At 46.9% G+C, this 20,752-nt stretch overlaps 2 protein-coding genes across 2 annotated transcripts in view; one reads left to right on the plus strand and one right to left on the minus strand.

Annotated features, from left to right (window-relative positions):
- The window catches only part of RNF215 (ring finger protein 215), a 368,778-nt gene extending 362,033 nt beyond the window's left edge, over window positions 1-6,745 (minus strand). Inside the window, exon 1 of the mRNA XM_078667245.1 lies at window positions 6,486-6,745. The gene's annotated coding sequence lies outside the window, so the exon portion shown is untranslated. The remainder of the gene's footprint in view (window positions 1-6,485) is intronic.
- Window positions 6,746-6,857: 112 nt separating this feature from the next.
- The window catches only part of LOC144792296 (SEC14-like protein 2), a 418,489-nt gene continuing 404,594 nt past the window's right edge, over window positions 6,858-20,752 (plus strand). The window contains exon 1 of the mRNA XM_078667243.1: window positions 6,858-7,419. Coding sequence (XP_078523369.1) covers window positions 7,366-7,419 — 54 coding nt within the window. The 5' untranslated portion in view covers window positions 6,858-7,365. The remainder of the gene's footprint in view (window positions 7,420-20,752) is intronic.

Genomic DNA, 20,752 nt, shown 5'->3' on the forward strand with positions numbered 1-20,752 from the left:
AGTTAACGTTCAGCTTTGTTGGTCCAGCAAGAATGAGGGTAACAGACGGGCGGGACACACGTATGTTCGATGACCCAGCGGAACTACGCAGGTACCTCAGGAAGCCGGAGCAGGAGGAGATGGAACAAACAACTCCCGGAACGGCAAAAAGAAGAGCCTTATCGGACAGCTCAGAGACGGAAGAGAAAGGAGCAGCAGGCGGCAAATAATACTCTACCTCGGAAGAACAACAACTACCTCAATGAAAAAGGGTCCAACCTCACCAGAAGAAGGAACTACCTCAACAATGGGAATGTGACCCTTGGACAATTTCAGGGACACAGAACTCTCCTACCCATGCAGGGCAGCACCGAGCTCATCGGAAAGGACTACCGCACACAGGGAACACAAGACCTTGGACACTTTGAAACCAATATCCTTTACCTAAAGGCGTAGCACGGGAGGGGGCTGAGAGGGTCTTGTTTTTGACTTTTAGTGATCCGGGGGAGCGGAGGGCGGGAACCGTTGCTGTCGCACGTTTACAGTACGTTGACGGGGGGAGGGGGGAGGGGGGGTGGAGGGGGGGACAGGGCCGGGGGGGAGGCCATGTAGCACGGACAATCATAGCCTGGCGGAAGCGCGCTTCTTTCTTTTTCTTTCTCTTCTTTCCTATACCCACACACAACACCTCATCCCATCCCACACCCCAGGGGGGGACCAACGAGTGGCGGCAGTTAGCTAGCAAGCAAAGAGCAAAGAGGAGCTACATGAAACCCTCACTAAGGCACAGCGACAGAACTATCACACCATGTTGACACACGACACTAGGGGCCAGGCACAGATAGCCTCAGACATAAAAATAGTGTCACTTAACGTCAAGGGACTCAACCACCCCGTCAAGCGACGGAAAACATTAGACTACCTAAACAGACTGAAGGCTGATATATACGTCCTCCAAGAAACTAGAGTGTCCTTAGAGGACGCGAACAGACTGAAAGCCAACTGGATAAGCGAGGTACTATGTTCACCGGCAGTCAACAAAAAGGGGGGAGTCATCACCATAATCAGTAAGAAAGGGAAGTTCCAGGTTCACAACAATGCCGCAGACACCGAAGGGAGGAGGCTGATTACATCAACCAAAAGGGGTGACGAGACCATACACGTAGCCAACATATACGGGCCAAACACAGGGGACAAAAAATTCTGGGAGGATCTAGAAATTGAGCTTAGCAGGGTCCCACAGGGTGAACTACTAATCACGGCAGGAGATATGAACCAGGCGATGGATAGTGCCACAGACAGACACCCACACAGACCTAGCCACACCTCACAAGAACAGTACATACTTAAAAACCTATGCACCAAACTCGCACTAGCGGACCCGTGGAGGCTACAAAACCCAAGTGCCAGAGAATACACCTTCTACTCGCACCCCCACAACTCATACAGCAGGATAGACTACATACTCATGTCCAACACACACACACACCTAACAGACACAACGGAAATAGGACCCATAACAGTTTCGGACCACGCACACATATCCCTCTCCTTGAGTGGCAAACATAACGAAACGCCGAGCAGGAGGTGGCGCCTTAACAGTGACATACTCGAGACCCCCGCCAACATCACAGAAATAGAGGAAGCGATCAAAGAATATCTCCAATACAATGACATAGCTGACACAGAGGCAGCAACACTATGGGACGCGCTTAAAGCAACAATAAGGGGGAAACTCATGAATATCAAAGCACGCATGAACAGGGGCAGAAACAAAAAAATTAAGGAACTGGAGGAGCAGATCAAGGAGTTAGAAAGAAACCACACGGCCAACTTAAAAGACAGGAATACACTCACAACACTAACAAAAAAAAAATATGAGCTAAACAGAATCCTAAGCGAGAGAGCATCCACATGGATCAACAAATATAAATCCATAAACTTATGCTCGGCCAATAAAGCAGGGAAAGCCTTGGCGGGCTACCTGAAAGCCAAGCAAAGACAGCACTCAGTCGCGGCGATCACAGACGCAGATAACAAGACACACACGGCTAATAAACACATCCTCGAAACATTCAGGAAGTTCTACAAAGACCTATACACCGCGGACACATCGCCAGAGGCGGACGGCGGGGCAAGCCTGCTACAGAAGCTCGAACTACCCAGAATCAGCAACGAACAAAGAGAGGCCCTAGATCAAAACATAACGAAAGCGGAAGTAGGGAGGGCCATAGACTCACTAAAACCAAACAAGGCCCCAGGACCGGACGGCTTCACAGCCACCTTCTATAAACAATTTCAACCATTACTCAAAGACACGCTGGTCAGAGTATTCCAAGCATGTGCGGAAAAAGGCGAGATGACAGACTCAATGGCAGAGGCAAACATTATTGTTATCCCCAAAGAAGGGAAAGACCCCCAGTTCCCACATAACTACAGGCCAATTTCCTTAATCAACGTGGACTGCAAAATCTATGCTAAAATCATGGCAGCTAGACTAAATGCACATCTCCCATCTCTCATACACAAATCCCAGGTGGGCTATCTGGAAAATAGACTCTCGCAAGATAACACCAGACTGCTATGCCATTTAATTAACCGCACGGCCAACAGCGCGGAAAAGGCTGTCATGATCGCATTGGATGCGGAAAAAGCCTTCGATAGAGTCTCATGGCCCTTCCTTAACCAATGCATGCTCAAGTTTGGACTGGGCGAGAGGTACAGGGGCATGGTCATGTCCCTGTACAAAAACCCCCGGGCTCGAGTGGTGGTTAACGCAGCCACATCGGAAACACTCACACTAGGGAGAGGGACAAGGCAAGGCTGCCCCCTCTCACCGGGACTATTCCTGCTCGCCCTAGAACCACTCCTCCACATGATCAGGTCAAACCCCAGGATCACGGGGGTGCAGATAGAGGGTCAAGCTTTCAAGCTAGCTGCATACGCGGATGATATTCTGATCACCACAAACAACCCACAAGAGTCAATTAAGGCACTCGTGCAAACAATAGAGGAGTATGCACATGTCTCAGGCTACAAGCTCAACAGGGAGAAATCCGAATGCAAACCAATGAACTGTCACACCACCAAGACTGTCCTGGGCTCGTCCGGTTTAGCATGGCAAACGAAACCCCTAAAATACCTGGGCCTCCTCTTCGGAAGGGACCTAAGATCGACATTAGACCACAATGAGGAGGCGATGTTAAAAAAAATTAAGTCCAAGCTAGACACGTGGGGCCCCAAATTCATAAGCTGGTGGGGAAGAATTGAGACAATAAAGATGATGGTCACCCCCATGCTAAACTACCTGCTCTCCATGTTGCCTCTCACACTCACATCCGAGTTCCACAAACGCCTAGACAAAAGCATCAACATGTTCCTCTGGGGAGGGAAAAAACCAAGAATGAGCTTAGCGAAACTCAGACTAAAAAAAGAACAAGGCGGATTGAACCTCACGAACTACAAAGCCTTCCAGACGGCATGCCTGGCCAAACAGGGATTACACTGGATAGCCCCCACACCAGAATACATGCCGGTATGGCTGGACCTGGAAAGGAGTATTCTTGGTGGCGCAGACCCAATTATGGCCCTCACGGCGCACAAGCACCCAGAAGCCAAAAACGCAATAATCCACAACACAAAGACAGCGCTGCTGAAAGTAGACAGGGAAATGACAGTTAGTATCAAAGGCACCAAATGGGAATCACTGTGGCATAACACCAAAGTCACATACAAAGGGAAAACACTAGACAGCAAGGAATGGCGCAGCAGAGGCATCACAACGCCGTCACAACTAGAAGCAGGGAACAACCCACTCTCCTACAAGGCACTACAGCAGATAACATCCCTACCTAATAAGGAGTTCTACGAATTCCTCAAAATCAAAGCAGCTGTCACCAAAGCAGGCCTCACGAAACAAACACCCACCATCATACAATACGCACAAAACTTAAACAAGACAGACCACCAAACAGCACAAATTTACAAGTTAATCACACCGCGCACCACAACTCTCAACAATAAGACACTTGCCTTTTGGGAGGAGACCATACAAAGACCGCTAAATGAGGAAGAGAGGGCCAGACTATGGACGTCTGCGTCCAAAAACAAAATCACGCCACAGCTAGCACAAACCAAATACTGGTTACTACACAGGCTGCACTGGACACCAGCGAAACTAGGGAAAGTGGGAGCTAGCGAGAGCAGCACATGCTGGAACTGCCAGAGGGCCACAGGAGATCTATCTCACATGTTATACGAATGCACCAGAGTCAAGACCTTCTGGAGCAAGGTCTATAACGTCATAGACACAGTAACGGGAAGTAAGACACAAAGAGGACTAGCGGGAATAGCCACTGCCTTCCTAGCAACAGAACTCCAGTCCAAAGAAGTACGAGACCTGGTCGATGTCCTTCTGACGGCTGCGGTGAAAACGATCTTGGGTAACTGGAAGGACACCAGCAAAGCCACCTTTAAACGCTGGTTCAATTGGGTAACCTTCCTCCGGGGGGCAGACAACATCACGGCCAAGCAAAAGACGGCGAATCATACTGCCAAAGACAACATGTGGGAAGCTCTTGACGCATACCTGGAACAGTGACCCCCCCCCCTCTTTTCTTTCTTTTCTTTCTCTCTTCCCTTTCTTCTCTCTCTCAGGCCCCGCCAGGCCGCAACATTGCAAGAACAGTACAAGTATTACGAATGTTTTGCTCTGTATATGGAAAATGTTATGTTCAATAAAAATATTTTGAAATTAAAAAAAAAAAAGAATCTCTGTGAGTGGTTCCATAAACAGATTGAAGAGTGTCGGGGAGAGGGAGGATCCCTGGGGTATTCCTAAAGAGACTGGGGTGGGCTTGGATAGAGATTGATTGATCTTGAATCTTTGAGTTCTATTTTGAAGGAAGGAAGTGAACCAGTTTAGAACTGTTCCAGATAGTCCCTTTTTCTGTTTCAATAGGTCAAGTAAATTGTCGTGTTTGACTGTGTCAAAGGCTGAGCATAGGTCAAGCAGGATTAGTAAACAGGCTTAGTTTTGGTCTAATATTTTTAATGCGTCATCTATTATGCGGGTCATGGCTGATTCGGTAATGTGACCTGATCGAAAACCAAATTGGAATTGGTCAAGCAGGTTGAAGTGATCTATATGGTTGCTAAGCTGCGAGTGTTCAAATTTTTCTAGTACTTTGGCCAGGGTAGGGATGTTGGATATTGGACGATAGTTATTCAGGTCTGACGGGTCTGCCAATGGTTTCTTTAAGATAGGGGATACCTGACCAGTCTTGAGTATGTCTGGGATGGTTCCTTCCAACAGCATTATTATTATTATTATTATTAATTATATTACATCATTTAATCCATCCGGTGGGGGCAAGAAGATAGGACTAGTGCTTGTGAGCGAGACAGGGTCGAGGTTTTTAAAGTTCCTCATCCAAATTTTCGTTCTTCCAAATTTTCGTTCTTGTGGGCTGGACAGATACAAGTTTGACAGCTTCATTGATATGAAAAGTGATGCTGTGATGGTCAGACCAGTCACAAGGGAGGATCGATTCTAGCTGGGTAACGTCAGCTTTGGAAATTACGAGATCGAGGATGGAGTTTTTTTCATGGGTAGGGCTGTTACAGATTTGGGTCAGGTTAAGGTCGGATAGGAAGGCTTTGAGGCTATTGACCTCAGGGTCGTTCGGGTCATTCCAGTGGAGGTTAAATTCTCCCAGGAATATCTAAATGTTCTGTTGTCTGACATTTGTGGCTATGACATCCATTAGGTAATCAATGAAGGCATGGTTGGTTCCTGGTGGATGGTCGAATGAATGTAGTGAGAAATTTGGCTTATTATTGTTAGTGATCTCTGTACATAGGTATTCACAGGAAGAGAGGGCGGGGAAGTTGGTGCGGTTTACCGCAAGGTTGTTCAAATGTATGCTGTATAGTGCGCCTCTGACGCCCGTACAATTTACTCTCTGCATGATTCACTAGTGTTTATTCAAGTTGATGCAGAGATTAATCGATTTCAATCATTTAGATCTGTTAACTAACGTGAAAATGTAAGGACTATTTTTACATTGCTTGTATTTTGTATGTTTATGGTTTTTACTAATAACAATAAACTGTGTCTATCACACGTAAAGCATGGAATGCCATACCTAACCGCGCTTAAACTATGGTAATGTCAGACATAAACAACCTGAAACGTGGCAGTTATATACAGGAGGATGAATTAGTGAATGTGCAAGTTCTGACAGCATTCTTGTTTATGTCCTATTCTAAGTCAGCATCCTGAAAGTCCTGCTGCTGTCAGTTGGGAAACCTGCTTTTTGTGTAGATTCTTTTGGTGTTCTATGTTATCAGATGCAGCAGTTGAATCGTAGGTTCTTGTTATTTGGAGTATCCCATGTAGAAACCTTTTAGAAAAAGGTTATAAATGCATGCTCTCATCATCCCAGGCTCTGCGCTGCACCTGTTCAAAATAATCAATGTCGATAAATCAAAGGACACTCGCTTACCTTCACGTGACACTTCAGCAGCAACCGTGACACTGTTCAACATTTAAGGGGTCATTCCTGAGACGTCATCGGGGTGAAACGGTGCGTGGCGCGTCACCGGATACCCCTGACGTTAAGTGCGTCGATGTCCAAGGAACCGGCCTCGGAAGCTTATGGTAAGGCTGACTTTTAATGGCAGTTTAAATTCAAGTTAGAGGAGGACAAATAAATGGCTGTGCTCGTGTCTTTCACCTGTATTCATTCGGTCGAAAAAACCTGTCACAAAGGTTTCCCAGAGTCCCAGCTCCGCCTCGCATGCCCCCGGCCGACACAACAGTCCCGCCCCTGGCATACAGTCGCCTCCTCTCTCACGCCCCACCGCCGGCCCAGTGCCCACAGCTCCGGACGGTTGGCGGGAAGGAAACGGGGCGCTTTAAAAGGCGGAGCTACGGCCCTGTGACCTGTCATCTGCCAAAGGAAATCAGCTAAAGGTTTAGACAGACGAGCAGGGAGGCTCTGTGAGAGAGAGAGACAGGCAAGAGCCGGAGCTCTGTAAGGGATAGGGGAAGCTGCTCGGAGAGACAAGAGACCGGAATAGAGGAAGTGTCTGCCAGAGCAGAGAAGGCGGAACGGAGAAGAAAAGAGGGAGACTTGAGGAAAACAGAGAACGGCAGTGTGAGATAGGGCAGGGCACTGAGGGGAAGACAGGGCCAGATAGAGCATGAGGTTTGGATGCTAAAGAGAGAGTGTCTATGAGAGAGAGAACGAGCCGAGAGAGAAAGAGACGGGACAGAGAGATCCAGGCACAGTGAGAAAAGATCAGTGATACAGGAACTGCTCAGGAGGGAGACCGGCTGAGCCGCATCGCCGACAGCCACGGAGACCCTCATTCTTTGACACCATGAGTGGGAGAGTGGGCGATCTCAGCCCAAAGCAAGCAGAAGCTTTAGCCAAGGTAAGTACCCATTCATCCGTTCTGTCCGCCTGGCAGTGTATCTGTCTGTTTTGTCCGCCTGCCCATTCATCCATCAGTACATCTATTTGTATGCCTTTCATGTTTTTATGTCTCTCTGGTTTGTCCATTTGTCTCCAACCACCGTTCTTGCTAGTTGTCCAACCATCGTTAAGCCCCTGTTTGTTCATCCTAAACATCTGCCTGACCACCAGTGTCGGACTGGTCTATAGGGCCATTAGGCAATTCCTAATGGGCACTTTTCACAGATCAGTTTGTGGGCTGTTTTATGGCTGTTTGCGAGCCCGTTTTATGGTCCGGTGGACCTGTTACTGTTTATGTCCGTGATATTGGCAACAATAATACCTGCAGCTTGCACAAATGCATGCAGCCTATGCGACCTGGCAAAACACTTATACGGCTAGTCTTTACAAGTTCAAAACTTTCCCCATTTGCAAATGTGGGTGAATTTTTTTTAGCTTTTTGATGCTGTAATGGGGGCCACTTTCTTTTCAGTGCCCTGGCCTATTTTCTCCTCCCAGTCCGACTCTGGTGTACATCTGTTCCTTTATCCTTCATTCCAGTCCATATGCGTTTCTTTTCTACTCATCCAAATGCAAGTATGATGATTCCCTCACTCCTGTCTGTCTGCCCAACCTTCCATCCTGGCCATCCACATGTTCACCTTTTGTCTCTGCCTGTCTATTGAGTCTTTCAGCCCGCCTTTTCAGTTAGTCCAAGTTCGCCCCATATCAACTAGAACCTCGAGGATCCTTAACCTCAGCCTTCCTCTTCAATATGTTGCCTTCTTCTCCAGCGGTGATCTAGGCTGAGCATGTAGAGTATCATTAGACCAGTATGTTAACAAGCATTTACAATGCAATGGTTTTGCCTTTGTTAAAGTTAGAGCTATTGGCATTGCTCTTGACATTATTTTTATTTATGTTTTTTTAACATAAATAAATGGCATTGTCATTTACAATGCCACTAGCTTTATCTCTCGCAAATGACACCCACAAACACACACACAGAGCCCTTCCACACACACACCCACACAGAGCGCCCCACACACACAGCCACACAGAGCCCCCCCACACACACAGCCACACAGAGCCCCCCACACACACAGCCACACAGAGCCCCCCACACACACAGCCACACAAAGCCCCCCACACACACAGCCACACAAAGCACCCCACACACACCCACAGAGCACTCTACACACATTTACACAGCACAAGCAGGCAACAGGGGCACACGGAGGCACAAGCAGGCAACAGGGGCACACGGAGGCACAAGCAGGCAACAGGGGCACACGGAGGCACAAGCAGGCAACAGGGGCACACAGAGGCACAAGCAGGCAACAGGGGCACACAGAGGCACAAGCAGGCAACAGGGGCACACAGAGGCACAAGCAAGCAATAGGGGCACGAAAACGGAGGCACAAGCAGGCAACAGGGGCACACGGAGGCACAAGCAGGCAACAGGGGCACACGGAGGCACAAGCAAGCAACAGGGGCACACGGAGGCACAAGCAAGCAACAGGGGCACACGGAGGCACAAGCAGACAACAGGGGCACACGGAGGCACAAGCAGGCAACAGGGGCACACGGAGGCACAAGCAGGCAACAGTGGCACACGGAGGCACAAGCAGGCAACAGGGGCACACGGAGGCAGAAGCAGGCAACAGGGGCACACGGAGGCACAAGCAGGCGACAGGGGCACGAAAACGGAGGCACAAGCAGGCGACAGGGGCACACGGAGGCACAAGCAGGCGACAGGGGCACACGGAGGCACAAGCAGGCGACAGGGGCACACGGAGGCACAAGCAGGCAACAGGAATCCTTGCAAAATTTGTTTGTGTGCTTTTCGATAGCATAATTTCTATGGGCATGTATTAAAAAGAGGAAGCAGGTTGGCACATAAGACGACTTAAAATTGACTTACATTTTTACTGTATTATGTATATAGATTAAATGATTTTTAACTTAATCTATATGGTAGCACTCTTAAGACTCAGGATTTAAGCTATCTTTTATAACGTCTTTTTTCTAAAATGTGACTGTAAATATTTTTATGATACTTTTATGATCTGTGTAAGATCGAATAAAGGATTTGATTGATTGACTACTGCTAGTCCACTGAACAACATTAGGCCATGTGCTAGTTGACACCTACTTTGGTATTATAATCCCCAACAGAACTGAGCCAGAAGAGTGTCCGAAGCTTAACTGCAATAGTGGATAAACATTTCACATTAAAAAAATTAAAGTTGGCTCAAAATCAGTGTTTCCTGCAAAGTGTCTTTTGCATAGAGAACATTTGCAGTTTGAGTTGTGCAGACTAACGAAAAAGCATTGGAATAATGAGCTCCAGATCATGCTGGATTTCAGATCCTGTATTTGGAAGGTTATCTTCGATGAAGAAGCATCATAGCAGCATTAAAAAACTTAAATGTGCAAAGAGAAAGGACCCTTCAACTTGACAGCATATTTTTCTCTTTTGCTAAATATGGCGAGTATGAAATGTAACGAGTCTTAAAACTGACCTGAATGTTTACCTAGACAGAAATATGGTAAGGAATGTGTGCCCTCTCCTTGTATCGAGATGAATCTAGTAATATGATCGCACCACCGAAAGACGCGACCTCCGTCAGCAAGCACTACTCTCCAGCCATGTAGCACCTGCGTGACTGTCCCTAAAGCTGGAGCAGCAGCCTATGAGCAAAATATTTATCCGGAGAATAAACTTCTCAGAAGAAAGTTCTCACTCGAGAAAAGCAGCCCATGGGCAGAAATCGAAAAGCACCCTCCAAGTTAAAAGGCTGTTGCCAGAGATTCAGTTCCTGATCATAACTTCAGATCTCTCTGTACCGGAGAGAGAAAAAAACAGGCCAGTCAGCCTGAGGGATTTCACCACCATAGAAGAATCACTTGGCCAAGCTCCCTGCACTCCGTCCCACAGCGGGACTTAAACACCTGAATTATCGATAGCAGCGAGAGCCGAGAAACAGCTCATCGGTAATGAAGGAAAAAAAGCACACCATGGCCGTCATATAGGAGTCCTCTTAGTCACATACGAGGCGGCTCAGACAGAACTCAAAGAGACCACTCAACGGGAGGTCACAAAATATCACGGGAGGGATGCCTGTCCCTATGAACTTCACCTTTAGTTCCATATCACATAAGACACCGAAGATCACAGAAGAGAAGCCCTGAGAGAAAACATAGAGATGAGAACCTTAACGGTTCGGTGCTATGTGGCAACTGCACACACAATGAGGAAGTCGTCTCACCCTCGAAGAGGCGCACGAAGACGGCTGTTCGGCAGCGCCCCTTTGCTCAGCACCCCTCGTCTCCTCCAGCTGAATCCCCAACACCAAGGAGGGGTCCCAGTTCCAGCCCAGCTGCTTGCACATCCCACAGGCAGTGAGGGGAGCGCGAGGCGACACACCCGGACGGCTAAGCCTAGCTGCTAAGCACCTGTTCACGCTCCTGTGCTTCTCACGTGCTTGTTTGTCTCCCCCGTCCCCTCCTCCTTGGCGCTCACACTTCCCTAGGCATACCTCGGTGCACACAGTCCCCTAGGTCTGCCTCTTTCCGTTCCCTCCTGGGGGTCCCGGGAAGCTGCCTCCTCCTCCTCCTCCGTGGGCTCCTCTCCCAGCGCTGCGGCCGCACACCTTTTGCCCAGCAGCTTCTTGGCGGCCTCGTCCTGGCCCAGCTTACAACAAACCGCAAACCGAGGGGAAAAAGGCAGCCAATCACCGCGCAGGTCGCCCGGCGAGCCTCCCGCAGCCTGAAGCAATGGCAGCGCGGCTCCCGGGTGACGTCGGCGGTTGTTCCCTCGGCTTCTCCGCGGCCGCGAGGCCAGCATCAGGCAACAAGCGGGAGGGGGCGGGAAAGGGGGGTGGAGAGACGCAGAAGTGCCGGCAATGCCGGACCAGACTCGGGGGCGTTCCCGGCGTCGCGTGACGTCGGCAAAAGGGAAAGAATGTCAGGAACGCCCCCGTGTCTGGTCCGGCATTGACGGACAGGCCCCTCGTCCAATGGCAAGGCTCCGTTTACGGAGCCAGCCAATCAATGACGAGGGCCGACCCAAAGCACCCTACAGTTCTCAACAGGATTTCGCCTGCGCGAAAAGCTGCGCAGAGCGCAGCTTTCGCTAGGCAAAACCTAAAAACGTATCTTTCAGTCTGAAGGGTTCACAAGACTTGCATATGTTAGTCAGACGTCTTCAACCAGTCTAAAATTGGATGCATGTCAATTGGTTACCGCCAGAAGGACACCAAAACAAACTGTCTACCAAAGGGAAATAAGAATAAACTAATCACACCTAAAGATGTATAAATAAACATAGAATTCATTTCCATGCTCACACCAGAGTGCTGTTGGAGCCTCATCTCTTCTCTGTCCAACATACATCAGGACAGATTAAAGCACCTCAGTATTGCAACCATAGCCTTGTCACTCTCGCCTCAATTGCTGCACCTAGGATTGCACCAAACTGAATCCCACTTAACTTCTAAATTTTGCAGACCAGATTTTCAGTAGGCTTAAACTGTTGAGAGCACATCACAGTAATACTTTCACAACATAATTTGGCTTCTCCTTGATGCCAGAGCAAAGTTATACTGCTTTTTAACAGTTTGTAAACTTCATCATACCTACCAACACTCAATTCTATCGAAGCAAGCATGTCTCATTTGGCAAACGCTGCCTCACCATGATTAATGCAAATTTTACCCTAGCTATGTATAGATAAAACGTAACTTGCACCACACTGGCTCTGCTCATTTGCATCTATAATCTGACCCAACTAACCTTATTGGCCATACATTATGAGGCACTTCCCATAATGTCTCCATGGATTGAGCAACTCACCCTCTTGACCACCTCGCCCTACCTATTTCTGAGCTCCCCAAAAAACCTTCTTTCTTATCTGTCTCTCCATGCACCCCACTCTGCTTCGACATCTATTGTTTGCTTCACTCTCTAGTAAGGTGTTGGGACACCCTTCATGTGATCTGGTAGCGACCAGTGTAAAACATGCATTAAATAAAAGTTAAATCTGTCGGCTGTCCATGAATTTGTCAGTGTGCTGGTCTCACCCCCTAGTGTGTCCATACTTCTGTCTGTCTTTGATGTCTGTCACATAGCAGTCATCTAGCTGTGTGTCTGTGTCACAGTGACTTGTAACAGTGACTGTAGATCGATAGCAAGTGATACTTACCTATGAACATAGATTTCAACAGTAGTTGAGGCCAATAACGGCCAACAGTACTTTCGTTGCGTGTTCTTAACAGTTCAAACATACGTTGCACAGCCTCTCACATTACACATGATTTCCTGGTGCTTTCTACCCAATTGTGTACCCCTCTGTTTATGCCTGAGGCTCTAATGCCTCTTAAATTCAATATAGTGTTTGTCTTCACTTATAAGGGTACTTATTCTTAAAAAGAAAATCAAATAATATGCCTGAGTCTCCAGGTATCAAATGGTAGGTTATAGCTTGCCTCTAATTCATATATATTTTAAGAGTTTGTAAGTCTCTCCTGTAGTCCAATCTGTAGCAGTATAATGCCTTAATAGGAACAGGTAAGAACCCCAGCACCATAGTACATTGTCTAAAGTGCAACTTCCTACAAACCTGCTCACCTCTCCCACAACCTATCTTCTGCTCTCTGAGAGCAGTGCTTTTTGGATGTCAACTGCTAGTCTGATGAATGTCTCACCTCTACTGGGCATGCATGCTTTCCCTTGCATGGGTGTATGCTGTCTATCCAGTCTGTGCTTTTTGGTTGTCACATGCAGGTCTATGGTCTTATGCACAAGTATGCCCTCCCGGTCAAGATCATCGATCCCTGGGTGTCCGTCTGTTCTCCATGACTCATTCCGGACTTCTTGTAGGCTGGTGTGATTTGTGCTCCTTGTTGCAGGTCTATAATGCCCAACGCAGAGATGGCACAGTAACTGGGATGTGAGTACCTGGGGTCAAGGAGTGGATAGAGTACCTGGTCCTGGTGTTGGCAGAGTACACAGGGTCTGGGCAGTGGCATAACGAAACGTGAAGGCCCCCGCAAGGTACATGAAGCCCCCCGCTCCAGACCCAGTTAGGAGCTCTCAGTCCAGGGGCCTGCAATCCATGCATAGTGCTTGAGGGGGCCACTGGAGGCCTGGGCCCCCACGCACCTCTGGGGCTGCAGAGGCTATTGTTATGCCACTGGGTCTGAGTAGCAGGGTCTGGAAGTACCAGTGGACTGGAGTGGGCAAAGTGCCATGGATTTGGAATTGGGTACGTTCCAAGAGAGTGTAATGGCTCACTGCCTGGGGTTTGGAGAAGACAGATGAACCTAGACTCTGAAGAGCCCCAAGTACCTGGGCTCCAAACATCGCAACCCGCTCGATTTTTGGGGTAGACCGAGTATGAAGTGTGCATATTACTGAAGATCTTAAGTTTGAATTGTACCCTCTGTGAACTAAGTATGAGTTGTGAAGTAGCTAGATTACCCAATACCAGAGAGAATTCTGAAGTAGCTAGATTACACAGGACCAGAGAGAGTTCTGAAGTCGCCAGATTTCCCAATGATAGACACAGGGTCTGATTTAGATCCTTGCGGGACTCCCATCATCCCTCTGTGGTGGCGGTTACAAGTACTCCGTCAAGCTGACTGAGTCCCGCCTGCTGTATTTAGATGTGTGCAGGCTTCACCGCTTTCCGCATCGACAGACTGTTTACCATCGCGTAAGCTGCTCACCTCCGTCAACGCGGTGGACTCCATTACTGGCTAACAGTATTCCGTCGCTGTCAAGTCAGAGAGTTTGCATGCAGCTGATTTAGATTGCCCAGTTGTATTGGAATTGCCCTAGCGTTGGTTTCCTGATGTAGTGAATCCCTGGTGAAGTGGAGACTGGTAAGTACCAGTTTTATAATGTGTAGCTACACATAAAAGTTGTGTGTGGTTTAAAAATATATGTAGGTAATGTAATGCCCCTTTTTGTACGTATAGCATAGAACACATAACACATACACACACTATTGAACGTACACCCACATGCAGGGGCGTAACACAGGCCCCCGCATACCCTGTGGTGCTGGGGTCCCCAAGCTGCAGGGGGCCCCCTCAGCACAGTACTCAGTTATGAGCGCTCCAGATAAAATCCGGAACGGGGGCCCCTCCGTGTACATTGCAGGGGGGCCCTTAAACTTTCGTTACACCACTGCCCACATGCACCACAAACACAGCACCCACAACCACCACCACAACAACAACAAAAATCCTTTTCAATATAGATGTGTTCATTTTACATTTATAAGTTGTAAAATAAACACTAATGCATTACACATAAGAATAACATTGCATGCAAGGGCAATGTAAAAATACACGTGGCTAACAGAAATGTTAACACACGATACATAGTAAGACGTGTAAATACCTTGCCTTTGATCCTGGCGACAATGGAGTTGATTAGCGTTGTGGACAAGTTGTAGCAAAGGACGGACATGGATAGTGGGGTTCGAGACGGAAACAGAAGTGCAAACAGAAAAAAAGGTACGTTTATACCTCATTCCCTAACTCCAGTATGAAGGTATCGCCGCCACAGCTGTCCCAACGGAAAGGCACATTGTGATGAGGCCGACGTTAATCCTGGCTGGACTCCCACCGACAGCCGCTTTTGTATATGGTGCTGTCACTGTGGGAAGGAAATCCTGGTGGAGCCAGTGGCACTTGGACTGACTTTCGTCCATGAACTGTCCCCTCATTATCTATTAGGAAGTTAAAAGAACATCCAACTTTCCAAATTTTGCAAATAAAATTCTCCAAAGATTCCACTTACACCTTGATTAACTATTATAACAACTCAACTACAATGGACTGTTTAACAACATTAACTGAAGTTACTACCTTCCTAACATCCCTGCAAAATGACTCCCATTCGAATCTGGCACATACAATCTGGGGTGGTGATTTTAATCTCCCACTATGTTCTAACTATAAAAACGGAAATTGCGGCCTCCTAGATGAACATGACAGTCGTCTGTCCCATTTCGCTCACTCTATCTGTGGTAACAAGTTAAATGGGTCTTTATTTTCCCTAGAACTGGACTTCGTAAATGATCTAGTGGAACCACAAAAAGATTTTTCTCCAACCTTCCATGGTAGAGGCTATTTAACCACGATAGACTTCATCCTGTCTTCCCAGAATCTCAAAGGCCTAGTGACTAACTTCGCTACCGGAACTGATCCCAGCAGCGACCATTTTCCGATTAGTGTAAGAGTTAAGCCAAAAATGGTTAAATCACACTCCTTTACCTCGAGTCACCTAAAACAAAATACACCAACTATGAATAAATTAAATGGCTACACAGTCAAATGGGCCAAGGTAGACCCAGAGGAAGTAACAGAGAGGGTCCTTGGAAAAACCAAACCATGGGTATTTGACTGTCTATCATCAGACTCCCCTCCTCAGATAATTGTGAGTAGTTTCCAGAACATCCTGAAGACAATTGAAAAGGAACTTTCCGGTAAATCCAGGAACAAAAACTCCACCTCTCCGAGGTGGTTCGATACAGCTTGCCGTAAGGCCCTCACGTCCTTAAAGGAAGCCCTTCATAGACCAGCGAGAGACCCAGTGGAAATTTCAAACCTAAGGAATCTTTATAACATAGCTAGACGGGAACGAAGACTAGAAATCAAGAAAAACCTCTGGGCTCAACTTCATGATAGCTGCCAACGTAAGGACAGTGTTCTATTTTGGCAAGTCATAAGATCCCCCTTTTTGGCCGACACTAACAAGGGGAAGCACCTAGATGTCGCAGTCACGGCAGACGATTGGGTCACATATTTTTCTAAAATCTTCGGTCATTCTCAACCGGACAAAGGAGGAATAGAACATAGTGGTGCCTACAATTTGGAAAATAACATCTATCCGATAAACCTCCATTTCAATTGTACGGAAGTCATCAAAGCACTCAAGGAGTCAAAACCAGGTAAAGCTCCTGGGCCAGATGGAGTCCCTTTGGACATTTTTCTCCACAACATCGAACTCTGGTCACCAATAATCACTCAGGTTCTGGCAGCAGTAACATCTGCAGGACTGCTACAGTCATGGTCAACGTCAATCCTCCTTCCCATTTTCAAAAAGGGCGACCAAAACGACCCGGCCTGCTACAGGCCAATCTCCCTTCTGGACTCCATGGGCAAAATTGCAGGTCGAGTGCTCTTGGACCGTTTACAACTTTGGGCCTGGGTAAAAAACATCATGACCGACCTGCAATATGGCTTCCAGAGGGGTCTTGGGACTGTCGAGCAGGCCTTGAATCTCGCCCTTTTGATTGGAAAGTACATAGGTGCAAAAGGGGGAAACATCTTTCTCGTTTATGTCGATCTGAGCGCGGCATTTGACTGTGTTCAGCATGCGAAACTTTGGTCAATACTTAGTGAACTTGGAGTGGACCCACCTCTTATAGTTTTCCTACGGGAACTCTACTCTGACGCTACAGGCTGCGTCAGATTTGGTATCAACGGTGAGTTATCCCGCTCCTTCTCAATAGCGAAGGGAGTAAGACAGGGTTGCGTACTGGCTCCCTTCCTGTTCAATCTCTATACAAATGGATTAGAGCAGGCCATGTTGGAAGGGAGCCAGGACCTACCTCAGATAAATCATCGTCCAATACCGACACTGCTATACGCAGATGATTCTGTCATCCTAGCCCGAACGCTGATTCAACTACAAAAACAACTCAACAAATACTGTAGTTTCATGAGTTCACTTGGCCTGAAAATCAACATAAAAAAGACATTTACTATGCATATTGGACCCAAGGTCAAGCATCCCAAACCGATATTGGTGAACAACGTAAGATTGGAGAAAACTTCTGTCTACCCATATCTGGGCATTCTTGTGGATGACTCCCTGGATTGGCGAAAGGCCACGGCCAACAGGAACTTTCTCTTTCAGCGAGCAACATCGGCCCTGGTCTCTTTTTCGAGAAAGCTAGGCAAACTCGCTTCATCTGAACTCCTGAAAATGTATTACGCTAAGTGCCATAGTGTGGCTACCTATGGTGCAGGCGTATGGGGGTATGGCCACGTAGACCCCATACAGATAACAGAGAACGCCTTCGTTAAATATCTGCTGGCCCTTCCCCAAAGTGCCCCGAACTATGCTTCACACACAGAACTTGGTATGGATTATATTATAGATACAATCCGCTCCCAACCAATTTTATTGTGGCAACGCATATGGTCTAAACCTGAGTGTCATCTGACACGATCTTTGATCGTAGACTGTATAGCCTTAACCAACTGGCACAAGATTCCCTGGCTGGTCTATGTGCGGAACTTTTTCAATGACCTTGGTCGCAGGTCTTATTTTGACGAACCACCCAGTGTCGAAGACATCTCCAGTAAAGAGCTGAAGAAGATGTGTATGGTCCATTTGAGAGAACTGCGCAATCAGTCGGAAATTGCGAAAACCTCGAACACTCAAATCTGTGCAATTCAAATTACCAAAGGCATTCAACCCTGCCTGACCTACTATCTGTCTAACTATGAGAAATACCTCCTGACTAGATTCCGTTTTAACACCTTTTTCCGTTTAGTTTCCTTTCCCGATGTTCAAAACTGGTCTCGCAATCTCATGAATTGTCCATGTGATGGAGTTTCCTTACAATCTACAATCCATATTACTTTTTTCTGTAAATATTACAAATCATTACGAAAACCCTGGATTCTTCCACTTCTTCAATCCTGAGGTCACAGATCATGTCATCCCGCATTTCTTTCCCTGCAGCTTCTGGACTCACCACATGTTGCGAAGTACATAGCCATTTTCTTAAAAGCCAGCATTAAAATACGGCAAAGCTTGTGATGAACATGAAACTTTTATTTTTAAAATTGATGTATTTTTCCTTTACAATTCTTTTATACTTCAAAATTTTTAATTCTTCCACTTTATAGTAGAAATTATTACTTGCTCAGTACATTGACATTGAAATTGTTTACGTTTACTGTATTTAATGTGTACTTTTTATGATTACAAAAAAGTGGTAATCGAATAAAAGTTTATGAACGAACGATAACTTCATACTGGCAACCTCTGGAGTTAGAGGTTGGGAGTCCTCGTAGCAGCCACACATTTAATTATAAAAAGATTTCAGTTTGTTGAAATATATAGCATACTTTTCTTATCAATTGAATTATATTTATTTAAAGCCATCACAATAGTGTAGTTTGACCAGTTTCAGATTAATGTATTTGCCAAACACATCTGTGTTTACAATTATTTATTCTCCAAATCTAAGGTGATCCAAGCTCTCTTTCTTAGGGCATCCGAGTCTTCCTCTGATGGCAGAAAAATGTTAAAAGGCCTCTTATGCAACAATTTACTGGTTCACGAGGATTATTTAGTACCTTCATAGCCAATTAAAATAAAGGCTATAGCTTGAACGCTCTTAAATAATGAATGTTGTTTAATAGTTGTAAGGCTCCTTGGTAGGTGCAGCGCGCTGTGCAGAACGGCCTCGAAACGCGTAGGGCGAACAAAATGCGATCAAAAAGTTTGCAACCTGGAGGACATCTTGACTAGTGTTACTGTCAGTCCACCAGTCCATATTCAGACCCTTAGACCGAATAGGAACTGGAAAAAACTTAATCTGCTACAATTGAATCGCCAGCTTGCCACCACCCTTCCCTCCCTACCCAATAATATTACTACCAAAGACGAAAGTCTAATTAATACTTGGCTGTCGTCAGCCATAGACACCTGTCTTCCGGCTCAAATTAGAAAACAAAATTTTACCCATCCCCCTGCCCCCTGGTTCACGGATCAACTTAAATGTGCTAAATCCAAGTGCAAGAAACTCGAACGAAGATGGAGATCTGAATATTCCCCTAATGCTAAAGAAATTTATAAAACGGAACTCCGACATTACCATGCCCTGTGCAAAAATGCCAGGGCAAACTATGTTAACACCTCTATTTTATCAGCCCAAAACCGCCCTAAAGCTCTTTTTAGAGCAGTCCAAGAACTCTCTGGACAATCTAATTTGCCAAAAGCCCCATGTTTGGACCCTGATCAATGCAACGCACTTGCTGTTTTTTTCAGGGAAAAAATAGACCGCATCTATGCTGGTTTTGATGCCACCTCACGAGCATCGGATAACCCCCCAATTATAGACCCTCACACCACCATCTCCCAGGACCCCACTACTCTTGTCCATCACTCTCCCATTGACAAATGGGACCCGATTTCTTTAGAACTCTTTTTTGAGCTCATGGCAAAAATCAAATCTGGCTCCCCACTGGATGCCATGCCCCCTCAAATTCTAAGCACCCTTGACACCCCCGTCCTTTCACCCATCCTAGCTCTCCTGAACGCATCTCTGTCTGAAGCCACTGTTCCTGCAGTTTGGAAACACGCCATGGTGGTTCCCCTTCTAAAGAAAACTAACGCTGATCCCAATAACCCTGCTAATTTTCGGCCCATATCCCTACTCCCCTGCTTGTCCAAGGTATTAGAAAAACACATTAACCTCTGCCTCTCCTCTTACATTGAGAATACGAAATTCCTACACCCGTCCCAATCTGGTTTCAGGGCTGGATTCTCTACTGAATCCACCCTCCTAGGTGTCACAGAGGCCATCAAACAGCAGGTGGACAGAGGGGAGACGGTGGCGCTTATCCTGTTGGATTTAAGGGCTGCGTTCGACACCGTCTCCCATGACATCCTCCTCTCCACCTTAAAGGCTGCCGGTATCCGTGGCACAGCTCTTGCCTGGATTGCTAGTTTCCTGTCTGCACGCACCTTTCAGGTCTTCTCTTCCACTTCTGCCTCCACTGCCCTCCCGTCCCCACACGGTGTACCCCAGGGTTCGATCTTAAGTCCCCTCTTTTTCAATATTTATGTCAGTCCTCTTGCCTCCTTGGCTGAACAATCTGGTCTCTCCATATTTTCATACGCCGATGACACCCAAATCATTTTTTCTCTCTCTTCTAATAAACACGCCACCACTTCATCTCTGCGATCTGGGCTCACTAATATTGCCAATTGGATGCAGACCAATAAACTAAAACTAAACGGCGACAAAACCGAACTTCTTTTATTCGGTCCTGACAGCTCTCTGTGGGGCCCCAAACACTGGCCTCAGCAAATGGGTCCCCTGCCGATTCCAGCCACCAAAGCACGTAACCTAGGAGTTACATTTGACAACCAACTGTCCATGAAGCAGCACGTGGTGAAAGTCTCGGCCACCTGTACTAATATCATGCGGTGGCTGAGAAAAATAGCATGGATGCTTCCTCCAGACACACAACGTACAGTGGTCCAGGCCTTAA

The sequence above is a fragment of the Lissotriton helveticus genome, chromosome 11 (genome assembly GCF_964261635.1).
Source record: "Lissotriton helveticus chromosome 11, aLisHel1.1, whole genome shotgun sequence".
Classification (NCBI taxonomy): Eukaryota; Metazoa; Chordata; class Amphibia; order Caudata; family Salamandridae; genus Lissotriton; species Lissotriton helveticus.